Source organism: Periplaneta americana, chromosome 7 (genome assembly GCF_040183065.1).
Source record: "Periplaneta americana isolate PAMFEO1 chromosome 7, P.americana_PAMFEO1_priV1, whole genome shotgun sequence".
In the NCBI taxonomy this organism is placed as follows: domain Eukaryota; kingdom Metazoa; phylum Arthropoda; class Insecta; order Blattodea; family Blattidae; genus Periplaneta; species Periplaneta americana.
Window position 1 is genome coordinate 122,031,656 of NC_091123.1, and position 18,841 is coordinate 122,050,496.

General features: G+C 35.6%; 1 protein-coding gene across 6 annotated transcripts in view; it reads right to left on the reverse strand.

The window, feature by feature from the left end:
* LOC138703418 (uncharacterized) overlaps positions 1–18,841 on the reverse strand; it is a 70,570-nt gene that overhangs the window by 31,515 nt on the left and 20,214 nt on the right. For 2 of the 6 annotated variants that reach the window (XM_069831259.1, XM_069831260.1), the window contains one exon: positions 5,828–14,067. The exons of 3 other annotated variants lie outside the window; for them this stretch is intronic. In XM_069831259.1, the coding sequence (XP_069687360.1) occupies positions 10,323–14,063 (3,741 nt within the window). In that variant the 5' untranslated portion in view covers positions 14,064–14,067 and the 3' untranslated portion in view covers positions 5,828–10,322. Of the gene's footprint in view, positions 1–5,827; positions 14,068–14,544; positions 14,660–18,841 lie in introns of those variants that run through there. One more of the 6 variants, XM_069831261.1, reaches the window with a different exon arrangement.

Here is an 18,841-nt window from a genome sequence, read left to right on the forward strand (position 1 = left end):
CCATTCAGACAGGCAATTTATAGCAAACTTTTTAAAATGCTTCCTCCTATTTCTTCTTCCATCAAAGAAGCCATGTAACATGTTTTTGCTGACAATGAAGTTACACAAATTGGAGAAAATTTCTTATGTGGACAGCAACAGTAAAATTGCCTTAATAACTTGTAAAACAAATCTAACTTTTCTCAGGAATAAAAAATGCGTCATCGATCCTATGGTTACTCGTTTGTTTGTTTTTTTTTTTTTTTTTTCGAAATGCTAATATCCAAACATGTAACAGCATGTCGTTCTTCCTGAAGAAACTGTGTCTCGAAATATGTAGAAAGCAGTTAATTATTTCAAAGCTTTTGTTAGATTATAAAATAGCACCACAAAATGCTGTCAAAATTAATTTTCCCAGTGTTAAGATTACTTACTTACCAATAGCTTTTAAGGAAATGCAGGTTCAATGACGTTCTCACATAAGCCCATCATCAGTCCCTATCCAGTGCAAAAATTAATCCAGTCTCTATCATCATATGCCACCTCCCTCAAATCCATTTTAATAATATCCTATTATTATTATTATTATTATTATTATTATTATTATTATTATTATTATTATTTGCTTGAGAAGCTTTTGTGATTTATATTGCTCTCAAAAAACTTGAAAGTTAGAATTCATAAAACAGTTATATTACCAGTTGTTCTGTATGGTTGTGAAACTTGGACTCTCACTTTGAGAGAGGAACAGATGTTAAGGGTGTTTGAGAATAAGATGCTTAGGAAAATATTTGGGGCTAAGAGGGATGAAGTTACAGGAGAATGGAGAAAGTTACACAATGCAGAACTGCACACATTGTATTCTTCACCTGACATAATTAGGAACATTAAATCCAGACATTTGAGATGGGCAGGGCATGTAGCATGTATGGGCGAATCCAGAAATGCATATAGAGTGTCAGTAGAGGGGCTGGAGGGAAAAGAACTTTCGGGAGGTTGAGACGTAGATGGGAGGATAATATAAAAATGGATTTGAGGGAAGTGGGATATGATTGTAGAGACTGATTAATCTTGCTCAGGATAGGGACCAATGGTGGGCTTATGGTGGGCAGCAATGAACTTTCGGGTTCCTTAAAAGCCATAAGTAAGTAAATATCACTCTAATGTAGTTGCATTTGAAATGACATAGGAGTTAAAAAATCAGAATTCTTAATATGGGTTTATTACATTAAAAATGCTCCATTCCAGTCATAATGATTGTTATGGTAGAGTATTACTGGAAAATTAGCCTAATACAAAGCAATTGAACATCAAATGTCATTCTCCTGGCACACATGTCTATACCATGCCAGGAGAATGACATATAACATGTCAATGGATACCTAGTCATTATGGTATACCTGGAAACGAGGAAGTTGATAATATTGCAAAACAGGCAACACATTTGCAACCAAGACCTGTTCAAGTGATATCTCTATCCAGTGCTTTTGTTTCAGTAAAGTCTCATTTTATAAACCTATGGATCAACAACTGGCTCTCTTCTGACAAAGAAAAAATTTTACAGTCTGTACAAAAGAAACCAAATGACCTGGAAATGTACAAAAACTTGCCCAGACATGTTCAGACATTTTTAACAAGAGCCAGAACAGGTCACATTGTCACACAATTGTACCTACACTGATTTCACATTTCTGATAATGCTACTTGTCTGTGGTGTAATAATCATGATGAAGATCTGGAACACATTCTTCTATACTGTCCATCCATAAACCACAAAAGAAGTAAATTAAAATCATCAGTACCAGTTGCAGAAGACACAGCCCTGCAATATACATTGACTACACCCCAACTCTGGCTACTAGCAAAGGCATCTATAATGAACACCGATCAAAATATCCCTCATTTCTCGTGAAAAACAACAACTGAATAGACTACAGTGGACTACAGTGGACTTTATGTTGTCAGCAAACAGTTGGATACATTAAGAAGATTGATTGTAAAATATTATGATAATAAAAATATGTATAATTTGAACTGATAACCATATTCTTTGTTCAATATTTTACAGTACTATTAAGTTCAAAGTTAATATCTACTCACATCACAATTAAGTGCAAAACAATTTATACACGCAGATGTGTGCAAATCAAGTCATATCCACTTTAAATTCAAATAATTTGATGAAGGAAGAATATTGAAGACCAATATTTGCTCTAAAATCTTGGATGATGAAAAAGAATTATAAAATACACTGTAAATATACTGTGTGGCACATTTTGCTCATTTATGAGAAAACTTTTCTGGGGATATAACTTGTTTTGCATTTGAACTCTTCATATGTGGGATTAAAAAAAAAAAACAGAATTTCCTACTTATGAATCTTGTCTAGGATATTTTGTCTGTACGGAAAGAGACAGGAGAATGTCATGAGAATCATGGGACCAGTATTAAAAGGGAATACAGAAATAACATATTATTTTTATCCTACATCATTCAAAATTGTATAACACTTAAATGTTAACTTATATGCTCAAATAAAGAAAAGTCAACGTCCCTCTCACAGATTATTAAAAAAATCATGTACTCTGATTACGGTTGGTGGTTTAGGACAGCCACGAGAATGACAAGCAAGACTTAATTAAAGAAAAAAAATAATAATTAAATTTCATTTTTCTATATAGGCTACACTTTCAACACTTATATATCACTGATTAAATTTTAAATAAAAATACATGTGTAGGAAAAGAAACATTGTCTAAATTTCATGACAAAATAAAACTTTTTAATTCATCCACTACCTTACCCAGTACAGACTGAGGACTCGAAATGGCCACTCTATTTGCAAATCATCCATAAGCTGATCTGCGTGGTTACTGAGAAATGGGGCAATTTGAAAACATTATTAATGACAGAGTCAGAGCAGCTGTTCGACTTGATTTTGAATTTGCAATGTGATCCATGTGACAACTACTGCATAAAGTGCTGCAGAAAAAATATTTCGATCTCAATTTTGTGATGCTCAGCTTGCCAAGAAGAGAAATGAAAAATTGTTTACTACAATCTCTGAGATGGTAAAATGATGAAGCAACAGGTCGGGTAAAATGTATGCAGGCATTGCAGATGATGACATTTTCCACAGTTATAAAGCAGTTTACTTTGAAATTATTGATTCTGTCTTGATGGAGATGATGTATATAGGATTTTAAGATAAAAACAAGCTCCTCTTTATTTGCCGGACTGATACTTCGAAATTTAAAACCTATACTGGTACCAAAACATTCCCATCTGATGCTCTCTCTTCTTGCAAAACATTTTCCCTATATTTTTTAAGAAAATCCCACGTCTCAGAACTTAAAATGGAGCTTCTGCATGCAGATGAATAATAATTAATCTCTCTTTTGCAGTAGTGTATTAAAAAAAGTGCTCTGGGTCTGGGATTTCGAAGCATAAGCTAATGGGTCATTCTGTTTGAAGGGAACTGGTTGATTACATAGAAAACGAAACTGGAGCGACTTTCTAATAGCAAAGACAAAGAGGTTGTTAGATCTACGTAGTAGATTTCGCTATGAATTGTTTAAATATATGCAAAATTTGATGATATGAAAAGCAGAAAAGTTCCCTGGTGCCACCCAACCTCTAATAGTAGTACCTTGGCACCACCAGATCTGAAATATACCCCTTCTTTACTCCGAGAAAATGAGGTTCACAAAGAAGTGTTTGATAAGTCATACAAGCTGTTCTGTTTGATTTTGACATTATCACCTATGAGTGCATGCGTCAAATAAAAACTGATCTCTGGGTTACAATGTATCAACAAGACTTTTAGCATTGGCGAACATATCAATTCCAAAGGAAGTCACTGAAAATATTATACATAACCAATATACCCAACATTTCTATGACTATTGTGTGAAAAACTTCGATTTACATTAATAGAGAATGGAACATGTGGAAAAACCCCTAGCCTTCGTTTCTATGGTACCAGAAGTACCTCAAACGTAGGTGTTTCACTTAAAATAGCGTGAAATGATAAAAATACAAAATTACTAAGTGACCAAAATAGAGTAAAAACACATATTTTTACAATTATAGAACAATTAACACAGTTTATATATACGGAAGCAATGTCTGCATTGTACAACTATTTGAAGGGCTGGTGCGTAAAACATGGTAACTGACATTTTGGTCAAAAATGAGATATGTATATATATGGTAAAATGTACACCATTTAATAAAATATTTAATTTGGAATAAAGATGTACCCATAAAGAGCAAAATGGCAATGTACAAAACATGTTTCAAGCCAGTTTTAACATATACTTTATAAACCTGGACATACACCAAAAAAGTTCTGAGCAGTCAAGCCTCAGATATGAAAACCCTGTGAGGTATTGTACAGAAGACACGAAGAGTAAGGATACGAAATGACATAATCAGGGAAACTCTGAAGGTTGAAAAATTAACAACACAATTAGAAAATAAGAAATTACAATGGTTTGGGCACCTTAACAGAATGGAAAGGGAAAGGCTGCCAAAGAGAATATTAAATTTAAGGGTGAAAGAAAGACAACCAATGGAAAGACCATGTGAAAGATGAATAGATCAAATTCAGAAGAGTTTATGAGAATGGGAATAAAAGTAGGATGAAATAAACAGAAAAAAAGGTTGGAAAGACAGAGATGAATGGTGGCATATTTGGAAACGACCTTCCGAAAGGAGACACGATAAGAGGATGATGATAATATGGTATCTTACATTGTGCATCTAATGCAGTAGTTAGTTTTCCAACATCTAAACTGTTGGCAGAAGTATACAGATTTTATTTCCTGGTAGGTTAGGTTAGGTTAGGTTATGGTGGTTACGGGTGGGTTAGGACAACCCTTTGCACGTCAGTCATACTGAGGCCTATTGTGCATCCTGAAGTGTATGGAATGAATGAGGATGAGGGTCTACCAGCCCACCAACTGCATGTGACTCCTCATCCACTCAACCAATGAGGGCTTCCTACCCTCCCCCGCTCTAAGTTCATACCGCCAAGGTGACCAAGTAGCATAGGCTCGATTCCAATGACCCTTCCAAGGTGTCGAAGCACACTTGGAAGTGCTTTCAAGGAATGAATCCTGGCAGAGATATTGCGGAAGGCTGGGAACTCATGAATGGCTGTAGAGAGGATTCCCCCTCCCATAAGCGGATGAAGACATACGTCTTGACCTGAATATAGCTAGCGAATGAGATGATAAAGATGAATGATATGATACGAAATCTAAATTCTTTTTCTACACGGAAGGGGAAGGAGAAATGGACTTTGGCAATGAAAATTCCAACCTGGCATTTGCCTAAGTAACTGTGGAAAACTACGGAAAAATCACACTAAGGTTGGTCGGTCCGGGAATCAAACCACGGACCTCCCGAATGCGAGTCCATGCGATACACATGAGCCAACTCGGTAACTATACGACTGTTACATGCATTTTACCTGCCTAATAACTAAAGCATCACTTACCGTGTTTTACTTCCGAACTCCTCATTTATGACAGGTCATTAATATTCCCACCCTGGTAATTAGCTACAAGCAATTGAACTTGAAAAAACAAGGCAGCTGTATATAAAAAAAAAGTACCGGTACCTTAAATTTAGTTTTGTTCATGACACAACTGTTTCAAATATTAAGCATGAAGCACAAAATTCAATATAAATATTGTCATGTAGAAAGAGAAATTAATGGAGACATCTACGAATTTAGCTTTTATTTCCTATATTTACTAGTTTCATTGCTACAAATGGATATAAATTCTCATAGCTCATCAAATAATTTGGCATGAAAGTTTCATGGAAAGAAGCAATTACCTCTGATGTACGTACCCAGCTTTATTATACAAAAATACAGTAATACATTTACAACAATATCTACAGGACTTTTTAGTCTTCACAAGTCTCCAAATCATACAAAGTTTAGCACATTGAAATGTTTTAGTAGTTGTGCATACAAATTAACAAAGTTGAGTAGTAATGTTACTTACATAAAAGAGATATTTTTGTTATCTTTTCTCACAAATAAAAAACGAAATATGAAAATTACACACAATATACATTCCAAGGAACAGTTATTTCATTACGAACGTTCATGAAATATAAAAGCTCACACTTAAAAAAATCTAAGCATGTTTCATATTATGAACTGTTGAAAATTCACTTTGAAGAGTAAACACATTTACAAATACAGGTAGGCCTATATATGAGACTCATTTTATAACTATATTCCTGATTGCAAAAAGGTACTGGCATTCACGAAAACTACAGATAATTCTGTTATATATATATATATATATATATATATATATATATATTACAATGAAAAATTTAACAAATAGTTTGAGATGATTTCATATAATTTATATTAATTATACACTTTAACATGTTTTGCGTACAGCTTTCCACACAGTCTGCCCAAACAGCAATATACCGGGTCATCCATTATCTTCTCACCAGAGCTGCAGCGGAAACTGCCTCAGCTGATAAGGCAACTCCTCTGGTCGGATGGGGAACTGAATGGGCAGAGTTAACTGGTTTTGATCTCTCACGCAACACAGGTTTGTTTGAACAGTGCAAGCAACTACACGTGTAAAGTCTGATAAGAATAAATAGCAAATATGTCTAATTATTCCACATGACGTGTGAATTCGTGTATCTCTACAGAATCCACTCATACTGTCAGATTATTTAAAGAGAAATTTCCAGTGATCAAGTTTCAAGTCGTGATACAATTCATAAATTAGTTAATAAATTTCGAGAAATGGAAAGCGTAAAACACGAATGCACACACTTTAGGCAAACTGAAGAATAACATCTACCAAGATATCAATTCATTTTCTCAAAGAGAGCTAGAAAGGTGATTGGTAATATTCTAAGCAGATGCCAGAAAGTTGAGAAAAATAGAGGCAGGCAGTTCCAGTACCTCCTTGCTTGACATAGGTGAGCATGTAACTTTTAAAGTGCATTACAATTTATTAGGCAGTCACTCTAGCATAACAAGTAGGCCTAACCGCTGAACTACGGATTCGTGTATTGCCCAGCCAGCAAGAAGCCATAGTAATAATCATATATTTACTTGGGGAAATATTCTCATGTGTTCAGCAATAAACAATTATGTTCAAGAGGAAATAGTCATTTCAAATTTAGCAGAATTATTATGGAAAACTGAACGTCACTAAAACCAAAACACATGTACTGTGATGCAATGAATTTCTCTCATCATTCTGATTTTTCAGTTGCATTCCTGTGGTAACAGAACATATTATCTTATTTTAATGCACACATTATAAACAATTTTTTTTTTCACCATGTAAAATTGTTCTGTCTCAAGATCGTACAAGTTATATTTAAGATAAGCTTATTTAAAACCTTATCGCTATGCAAGATTATTGATCTATATCTCTATATGTGTGTATATGTAAAACAATACTGTCACAATATGGTAGGATGCTGTATCACAGAAGGCATTTACACCATATTTGGCCAGTATGTTCATTGAATATCAATATGGCAAATGTTTTTAGATTTAGGACTTCCGGAAGCATTATTTCAAGTGACATTGTCACTTTCAAGATTCCGAAAGATATACTGTATTTTCTCGAAATCGTGGAGTTTCACTAGAATTACTTAATAATTGTGTACACATGATAGAGAAAACGATGTTATTTAACAATCTGACAGACATATTCAAAACTTGAACACTACAGAACACTTTCTATCAATTCCTGATTTGAGACATTCAGAGCTAAAGTGGATCTTATGTCTACTTTAACTTTCAAATGAAATTATGGATAGAAGGTTTTAAGTATTTAGGTATTCCACCGTGTCTTGAAACTTAGCATTTCCAATGTTATAGATATTATTAATTTGTCCTACAGAATTTATCTATAATATTGACACTTAATATTTTTAGGAGAAAAATTCGCTCTGGTGCAGGGGATCAACCCGGGTCCTTGGTTCTACATACCAAGCGCTCTGACAACTGAGGTACGCCGAATTCAATCCACAGTACCGGACCGAACCTTCCTTTCCCTTTGTGGCCTGACTCCAAGTCAGGCATATATATGTTGACGGCACCGCACAGTGTGCAATTTCCTTAATCTAGCTGGACAAAATTAATAACTTCTCTTCTAAGTAACAGAATTCCATGAAACTTTATAAAGAACTTAAAGGTAACGTATTTGATAAGATTACGAACTCTGATTACGTTTCTGTGAGGAAACTACCCTTTCGTAGGGGGTGAATTTAGAAGAAATTAATGACTTCTTTTCTTTCTAACATAATTTCATGAAACTTTATACAGAACTTAAAGGTAATGTATTTGATATGATTACAAACTCTGATTACGTTTATGTAAGGAGAACTACCCCTTTATAGTTGGCGAATTTAGACAAAATTAATTTTTTTCTATCTAACACAATTTAATTAAACGTGAACTTAAATGTACTATATTTGAATTGTGGACACACTCTGATTATGTTTAAATAAGAAAAAACTACCTCTTTATAGGGGTAAATTAATAAGTATGAATATAATTAAAATTAATATAAACATGTCCCTTATCCTTGAAAATTTACTTTCAATAAACAATTAGGAATTCATGGCATATTCATAATGTTTGAAAGTTGAAGGTAATCGAACGTAAGATGGAGTAAAATCAGTTATTCTTTGCTCATTTATGAAGTAATTTGATTAAATATGTACAATATTGCGAAATTTATAGCAGCTTTTACAGTCTAAAGGTAAGATATTGCTGATTATGGTTGCTCTTTGTGGAGATGCTTCTGACAATAAAATTCTTTTACAATGTCTGCTGCATATGGCTTTCCCGCTGCTCTTAAAGTTGATTCTGCAGCGAAAGAAATTTCCTCCGGACTAAGGTCTGCTATTAAATTTTGAACTTTAGTTTACTTTTTTTGCTCTTACTGCTGCTTTCACTGAATAGTTTTCTTGGATGACCCCTACTCGGCTAAGATGTCGCATCCACAGGCATAAAAGCAAAAAAATTGCAAATTTGTTTAGGTAAATTGAAGTTATTATTTAGCCAGTCAGCATTATATTTTTTTAATCTTTTCTTACTTCTATGGTACTTTAACCAGCGGGTCAGAATTTTAGATGAAAAATGGCTGATGGCGTTCTTAATTTTATTTTCAATATCACGGGAATGTCTTTCAGTCCTAATGGAGCTATAATATTATTTAAAATCTTGTTAGTCATTGATTCAGCACTACTCCGACACCAACCTTCAAAAAGCTGCCGGCAGCATATAGTCCGCCATGCCACTGAAAATAATAATTAATACCGGCTAGGTTCGCAGCTATACGCAACCAACCAAACAATATTTCACACATGAAATGATGTCGGAATATAAACATGCAATTATTTTTGCAGCAACTAACGGCTAGTATTTTGTAACTCATGTTAAATCCAGACTTTATGGAAAAAATTATATAAATATTCTTCAAATGAAATAAAGGCCGTATCGGATGTTCTAATTTAGTAATTTAGCTAAATTACACATTGTATTGAAGCACATACCTGAATTTACAAATTCCATGTCAAAGAAGACACGATAACACAATTTACTAGCACTTAATTTGACTTTGAACAAAGCGCTCTCTATTGCGACGGAGGAGTGTGGATTCAACCCTCTGCAGATAGCAATGTTTACACTGCTGTAAAACAAATAAATATCCGGGAGAAAGATCGCGCATTGTCTTCACAAGATGCCTTGTACAGTTAGGAACATAAATTCATAAAAATAAACAGTGAAATCAATAAGTCGAAAAATGAATTTTGTCCAGCTAGATTAGGAAAATTGCACACTGTGCGCCGGAGCGAATTTTTCTCCTAAAATATTAAATTTCCAATGTTTCTGAACTACTTATAGGTTCCAATCTTCAGGGCAGAAAGGTAAGACCAGGAGAGGTTGCCTAATCTGTTGGATTCAGTATGCCAGGCAGGTTCAGTCATCCATATTAGCCTGGCGTAACAAGCCCAACAGGCAACCTCACCTGGTCTTACTTTTCTGCCCTGATGACAGAATCTGTAAGTAGTTCCGAAACGTTGAAAATGTAAAGTTGCAGGACACAGTGAAATATCATAATGTAATTTACTGCTAAATATCATATTTTTTGCAGAAAGCAATGGAAAGCTACCGCATTTATCTTTCCCAAGTAAAGCTGGGAAGGCAGAAAATAGGAAAAATTGGAGAATGCTGGATTTGCAATCAAAGACATGCCCTTGGGCAGAACACGATGGATGAATGAATGTTATTGTTGCTTCCAAGTATGTGTGCATAAATTACACTGTTACAGCAGTAGTGGCTGTAACATCACTAACTGAAAATTTTCGAGATATTTCAGTACTGAAATATCTATTTTATACTCCATGCTTTCTACAAATAAATGCCGGTGCATAGACTGATAATTATGAACATTTGAACTATATTTTAGTTTTGTAAATTGAGGACTGTAATATGATTGAAAATTGTACCAATTGCGATAAGGGAGTAAAGCAATATCTTTTTCAGAATAGTACATCAAACATCTTTGGATTGGTGGCAATTTATTTCTTTTTGCATCCATAACCCGCTTTCTGGCCAAATCAATTGCACTCTCGCCCCACTTATTACAAACTTTGAAGTCCGCACCACATTCCTCCAACAATATTCGAACAATTTCAAAATTTCTACTTTCAACAGCCAGTTGAAGTGGAGTTTCTCCACGCTTATTCTGGGAATTTACATCAGCTCCAGAATTCAAGAGCCTGAGAACAAGATCGAAGTTGCCATAATAAACAGCATCTAGCAACATGCTGTCCAAATCTTTATATCCAGTGATACAGCCGCAGCTTGGGTTTACATGTTGGCAGGATGTTGCTAGGTGAATATCATCGAGATTAAAATCATAAGACCGAAACATTTCACCCAGCACTATATCATTGCTAACACGATCTGCATACTGAACTGGAGTGAATCCAAACACTTGGTCCACTAAAGTAAGAGATGCATCATAAGACAAGAAAATTTCTGTGAGCGTACATGAAGGCAATGGCGAAACAGAAACAAATGAATAACTTTCATAAAGGCTAGAGATATGTAAAGCAGTTCTACCACCTGCATCCACTTTATTTATATCAGTTGAAACAACAGAAAAAATGCCATCAGCATTTCGAGTCAGAATATGTTGGACTAATGGACAGTTCTCGCCCAGTATTCTGTCAAACATTTCTCGGAAAATCATATTACTATCAGAAAAATATACCACCTCCAGAACCTGCCTATTGTCATGATAATTTTCAGAAAACCAGATGGCTGCAAAATATTCTGCTAAAGTCCTATGCACAAAATGCGGCTTTCCTGCTATCACTTGTACCACAACTCCTCTCTTCTCCTTCCCTTCCTCGATTCGTTTTAAGAACGCCTCCATCTTAGACACTAATTCCTTATTGTGCAGCTCATGCAGGAGGTTTGCTGGTACCAAGGCTGCAACTCCTGAAAACTTGTGATTCTCCATGAACAGTTCTTTCAGTATCTCGTTATCATCTATAGTTGCAGATGTTGTTTCCTCTTCCTTTTTTTCGTTACAATATATGTTAATTTTCTTTTCAACAAATTTTCGATATAAATCAATAATATCGAATTCATTAGCAACATACATACCAACATCATTCAAGGACACAACCAGATTGGATTCAAAAACTACAGCGAGGAGATTTATGTGCAATGGCACTGACCAAAAGTCGTTAGATAGTTTAGATGATGTACTGCTCAGGATCCTTTCACAAAAATATCCCAGATTTTCAAGACTGTTCCTACCCTTAAAGTTACTCATGCCAATGTCCCTGATAGCTTTAATCTCCTCCTCTGGAAGTTCCGTCATAAGCTTGCATACATTCGAAGGGTTAGCACAATGTGCCCAATGAGCTTGTAGAAGTTCTTTCTGTTCTGTTCTCGATAGAGGCTTTAAAATGAATGAACCAACATCAAGTAACGATTCCAGCATCTCCTGCACTACAGGGCGGAATGCCACACACAGCTTCCCAACCTTGGATTTACTTATTGCTTCAATTAAATTCAACGTTTTTGATGTGTAAGTTGGGTTTATCTCATCAAAGGCGTCGAATAGTATGGCACATTTTCCAGAAGTGTGAAAGGCTTGCCAAAACATTTTCCTCTCTAAGTCGGAGCCATGGTGCTTCACTGCCACTTCCCACAAGAATTCCAATGCCTGTTCAAGACTACAAACACTCTCACTGAGCTCATTAAGCGCAACAGAATGTTCATTCAATTTTACTCTCACTACCCAGAACGTGGGATATGTCTCCTTACTCTGAAGAGATATTTTTTCTATAAAAGTGGTCTTACCCACTCCAGGATCTGCCGATATTAATATTATTCTGTCTTGCAAGCACCATATTGAAGTAGGTATCAGGAAGGGACCGCTTGTAGCAAGGTAAGGTCTTATTCCTCTCTTAATATAATAATATGAAGACTTTATCAGAGACTTTCCAACTTCTACACGATGTACTCCTTCCAGTAAATCCAATATCATTTCAGCATTTACCGCACTTAAGAGTTCTACGTCATTCTCTGTCACGTTTTTGAGCAGAACTTCATAACCCTGAAACATTAAACTTTTGTCAAGAAGAACTCTTTGTGTTGCCTCATCCATTTGCATATATCCACAGGTATCGAAGTGCACACATTCCGCACCAGGAATAACACTGCTCGTCACCAACACCAGTTTGTATTTGTGGCCCAGTTCCAGTAATAATGAAGCTCCTTCATCACTCTTTCCACAATCTACTATCAAAGTGTCACACCACCGAGTAGGCCAAAGAGAGATCACCTCCTGCATTTGATGTTTAATAACAGACACATCAACTAACAAATATTTCGTTTTCTCAAGAGTCTCCATTGTTTGGCGAAGTTTCGCACAGCTCAACAAAGTACATCTGGTGTCTGCCACAACATTTACAACAGATTCATCCAATGGAGTTAGCTCTGAATCTCGAAATCTGACGTTGATGCAGTCCAACTGCTGCAATTTTAATGATGATAGCCGAGCCACTCTATCAACTCTCGACTGCATCATACTTCGCCAGAATTCTGCATCCTCTGTAATGAATTCGGTACCTTGTCGCCACCAAGTCTCGATGTGTTGAATCAGTTCTTTGTGAATCCTATTTGTCTCATCAGAATCTGTTCCACATGCCTCATGTATCTGATTCTTAATTACATCGTCCAAAGCATTAACGTCAGCCTGTCCATCCAAAACTTTCAGCTTATTTAGAAAAGCATTGCGTGAAGATACGTAATCCAATTTCTCTAAAATTTCTTCAAGAGTCTGTTTCGAAGGATGATTTTTCAGATTCTCTAATAAGCTCACGAGGTCATTTCTCGTAACAGAATTCAATAGTGCACTTATCTCCTGTATTATGGCAGACTGAAGCATGAAATTTTCTCCATTCCTGCAATGAATACTATCTAATGATTGCTTGCAATACTCATATTCATTTAAGAGTGACGTTACTAACTCATCCTCTTCGTTGTTCTCACTAAAGCTGAAGACATAGCCGTTACTTCCTCCAGAGTTATGAATGTCATCCTTGAGGAAGCATCCGTGATGTAGCGCTCGCTTTGTCTTAAAGACTGAATTAGTGTATAACAAGAAAGTGCAGTGCTCGAAGTCACCACCAAACACAGGATTTTTTCTGTTGGCTGCAGAGAAATGTTGCTTTATGGTGTGGTAAGATTGAAGGTACTTGATGAGGTCGAAGGCTGATTTTGACCCTGTAAAAATTTCCATCGATTGTACAGATTTCTTCTTGTGTTTCAGCTGCAGAAAGCTAGTTTCCCACACATTATTTTGCCTATGTTGAAATATGACGTCATCAAATACACCACAGTGATTCATATTCGAGGCAATGCGGAAGTTCTGACACTTGTTGAGGCCTCGAAGGAAAAGAAATGCTAAAATCTTCACCTCGAACTTCTGACCTGCTCCATCAGTCGCCCCATCTCTCTTCTCAAAGCAATTCATGTTCATCTGCCTGTAAACCGTAAAACGGTGTGAATCCGATATAGAAATTTGAAACCATCAATTCAGTTGTTATTAAATAAAGAAAGATGTACAGATGTTCCCGTTAATTTTAAAATATTGCTGACACTCGTGTTTCTAACAAAGATAATATCCCAGCAACAATTGGTATTTAAATCATGCATAACTCACTGTGTTCAGTGGCAAGAAGGATTGTAGAGAGGTGCTATGTTTCCGTATTGGAAAATCTTGTGGAAATCTTATACTGTATGTAGTCCACTACATATTTTGTTAATAAAGTAACACAATATTTAATTGCATAGTCTGTTAAGGATTAGTGTAAAATATTATAGATACAATTGTTAGTATTTATTTAAGCCCTTTTTAATGTAGTGATGATGTTTTGGAAGGTGACTTCTATCACGGGGATTATGATAAGTAAAAAGTTGGTAATTTATGATTGGAATTAATTTAAGTTATGCTTCCTTACCTAATTTTCGCTGTGTTTTATGTTAAATTCAGCAGGTATATGAATATGCCAGGAAAGTAGGACCAACAGGAAAGTACAATTACAATCCAGTGTACCTTTGTAAATGCAATAAAAGCTGCAAAATCAAGAAAATTAAGCATTAGAGAGGTTTCAGAAGAATAAGGGGTTCCCGAGACGACAATGATTGATAAATTAAGCTATGAAAAATTATTTCACTATTGCAAAATTTCCCTTAAAAAAAAAAGGACAATATATTTAATTAGCGGAGTGGATAGAAAAATTGGAGAGAATTCGTATGAGATGAGCTTTCTTCGAAAGAAAGTGGAAGAGAAAGTATATCCTATACTGCAGATTTCGCAAAAGTAAAAGAAGGGCAATTGGTTCGAAAGATGGTGCGACTAACTTTGCAACATGGGAAATGTGTTATTTAATATTGAAGGCTACGATATTGAATATGTTAAATTAAGAAATTTCATCATCAATAATGTGTCATTCATTTATCTTCTAGCGATAAAATTTTGCAAGAGGGGAAATATGTTGTAAAATATTGAAGACTACGATATTGAATAAGTTAAATTAAGAAATTTCAACATCAATAATGTGTCATTTATTATCTTCTTATAATTATATTTTACCATAAATATTGAAATATTCTTTAGATACTTTTTTAAAACATCAATTAGTGACCGTTTTTAAGCATGCAGTTTTATGTATGAGATTTTAAATCACAAAATAATGTTCACCCATCTATTGAGGTGGCACTGATAAGCAATAACAATTTATAAAAATGAAATTAAAAACAGTGGAGGATAATTTATTATATTCGGTAGGCAGGATGCTAAAAAACTGAAAGTTATAAAATTAAATCGGCACTTTGATAGAATATAACCTTATATGATTAATACTTAGAAAATGAAAATTTTGATCAGATTCACACCATGATACGGATTGTGTTAATGTATTAGGCTACTCATAGCACACTTAGTAAAATGAAAAGAAGAGGGTAACATTCGTACAACAGTTGGAACCCTAACTGGAGAACAGAAATAGGATACTTATGAAACCCATTATTGAAAAGCAATTGAACGGTCCAGAAATAGTCTTAAAACAAAGTTAAGTGCTTTCAAGTTTTTCATGTTACAGTTGAGAAAAAACTTGTAGCAGTAGCAGTAGCAGTAGCAGTAGCAGTAGCAGTAGCAGTAGCAGTAGCAGTAGTAACCATATTAGCATAGTAACTTTAAGACATAACAGTATGTTTTGGTATTGCGTCACTTTATCTTGGATGAACACAAAATAGGCTTATTTAATATGATGCTAGGTATTTTGAAATAGGCATATTCATGTATTATGAATTATACAAGATAATGACAAACAGTTTAGCTAAAATCTAGTATCTGTGTAACTCAAAATCTGTCAGACTAAAATGTGATACCACTAAACTCTGTTTCCTTCAGATACGAATTGACAGAAATGTAGGAACAATTAATTCAACGGATAACACATAATAATAATAATAATAATAATAATAATAATAATAATAATAATAATAATTTCAATACTGGACAAGTTATTGGTGTATTTAATTTAAATGAGTGAAATACAATATCGTAACAAGGAACAGAGAAACAAATACTGTGGACTACAGTGTATAGGCTCATGTTACAAATATTACTTGTGGTAAAAAGAATTATTATAGTTACAAATAGGTTCAAACATTCCGTTTAATATAGAGTGTCCCGAAAGTCCTTACATTAAATTTCAAGAATTGTAGAAGAGGATAAAACTAAAATTTTCCATCAAACAACTTAGGATTGGCATCATGTACGGTACTTAGCCCACTGAACAGCATTTGAATTGGGAGGACTGTGTCACATAAAGCTCATCAACCTCCTGGATACAGCTGTAGTCTGCCCACTCTGTGCACAATTAGAGGACATGTTCAAAGTGAGCACCATTGAACTGTGAACAGAGTAACAAAGCATTGCCTGTCAGAATATCTCAAAGATTCTAGTCCACTGCGGCAAAAATAATGTTTCTTAGGTTCTCCTCATCATTTACAGGAGTGGTGTACACTAACATACCCATATAGCATTATCGAAAGGAGTCGAGACTAGTAAGGTCAGGAGATCTTGGTGGTCAAGTAACAGTTTCACCACAAACAATTCATCTGTCTGGAAATACACTGTCCTGGAATGCACTGTCATTATGTGTGAAATGTTCTATGTGGTCATCTTGTGCAACCACATGCATTCCCTTACCATCAAGGAGAGAAATTTTCATGGATAAGATGGAGTTATGTTTTGGAATTAAGACGGGCTGGCAAAGGGTTTTGTGGAGAAGGTGAAAGCTGGTCTCGCCAATGAGAAGGGTTGGAAGGAAGTGGGACCAACCAGTGTACCAACTGAACAAACAGCACTCCCAATTCTAATACTATTGAGTAGTCTAAGAGCACAATGCTGACACTAAGTTGTCTGACAAAAAAAAAAAAAAAGGTTTGTTTTGGTCTATTCTCCCATTCCTTAAATTTAATGTACGGACTTCTAGGACACCCAGTATCTGAAGAACGAGACTGGAGTGGATTGCAGATGACAACAAATTTAATAAAGGCAAAATAAATATCGTTTACAGTGTGTTTCGCTAATATCATAACCTTGCTAATGGTAATCTTAAGAATGTAATTCATTTTCAGTTACTATTTTTTCACAGTTTACAGCAGAACTATCTGAATATTCGTAGAAGAAATAGTAGTAGTGTTAATAATGGTTGTTGGTGCCAATTACGGTGGTCATGGCAGGGTAATGGCAGTAGTAGCAGCAGCAGCAGCAGCAGCAGCAGCAGCAGCAGCAGCAGTAGCAGCAGTAGCAGCAGGAGCAGCAGCAGCAGCAGCAGCAGTGAAAGCAGCAGCAGTAGAGGCAACAACAGCACCAATAGTGGCAGTAGCAGCAGCAGCAACAATGACAACAGTACTAGCAGCAGCAACAGCAGCAGCAGTACTAGTAGGAGTAGGAGAAGTGGGATATTAGGGACAGGAGTAGTAGCAGAGGCAGGAGAAGTAGAAGTAGCAGGAGCAGTAGCAGTAGTCGTGGTGTGGTCGTTGTCATAGTGGTTGTAATGGTCATGATGACAGCATTAGAGGTGATAGGTAATATCCTAAGCACACGCCAGAAAGTGGAGGGAAATGGAGACAGGCAGTTTCAGCATCTCCTTGCTTGACATGGGTGAGTACATAGTTTTAAAATTCATTAGAATTTATTAGGCAGTCAATCTAGCATAACAAGTAACTGCTGAACTATGTGTATTGCCCAGAAAGCAAGCAGCGGTAGCTTATCAGCTGACACAGTCCCAGCCACAGTTCTGGTCAGACGATAATTGGATGACCCAGTAATAATCATATATTTACTTGGGGAAATATTTTCATGTGTTCAGCAATAAACAATTACGTTCAAAAGGAAATAATCATTTCAAATTTGTCAGAACTGTTACGGAAAATTGAACATCTTATTCGCCCTTCTGTTGACTGGCTTCATATAGTTTACAAATTTGAAAAATGTTTTGAGGAGTACTGTGGGGCTATGCTAAACAAGTGAAAAAAACATAACACAAACACTTGCCGCTGTACTAAAGGAAAAGTTTTCTAGTATAGATCCATTCATTATTGAATGCTACTCCAGGACTTGGTCATTCATAAGAATGAAAGCTCTTAACAAACGCCGACAAGGACAGAAAAGAAAATCATCTACAACTGGCCGTAAAACAGCGAAGAAAATGATGAAAATCACCAAATAATGTGAGTACAATAATGTAATATTTTCCTTAGCCATCCTATATTATTTTATTATTTTCATTTTCAAGGAATTAGCACTGTAACAATGTTCCACAGTCTCTAAAGAGCCCACAATAAACGAAAAAAGTTTGGGGTCAAAATGATGTTTTTATGAGTGTCATAAATATCTTCGGTCATTGCTTTCCATACTAAAAGACGAGTTAAAAGTCCCAGTCTCGACGGCAGGTGACGTCACGGGTAGTGGGGGGAGGGAACTTTACATGGCCAGTACCTTCTATTCTATTTTCCTTGTTTCAACTGATCACAACTAACCACACACACGGACTGAAGCTCTGAAACTGCATGGACAGCTTGCCTGAGGACTGAAGAAGAAAATGCGCATGCGCAAAATAAAGATTGCAGCGATGCGATGGCTTTAATTGAAAATGAAACTTACTTTAAGAACACTCCTCGTATTAGGATGCTGTATCACAGAAGGCATTTAGACCTACACTATATCTGACATGTATGTGC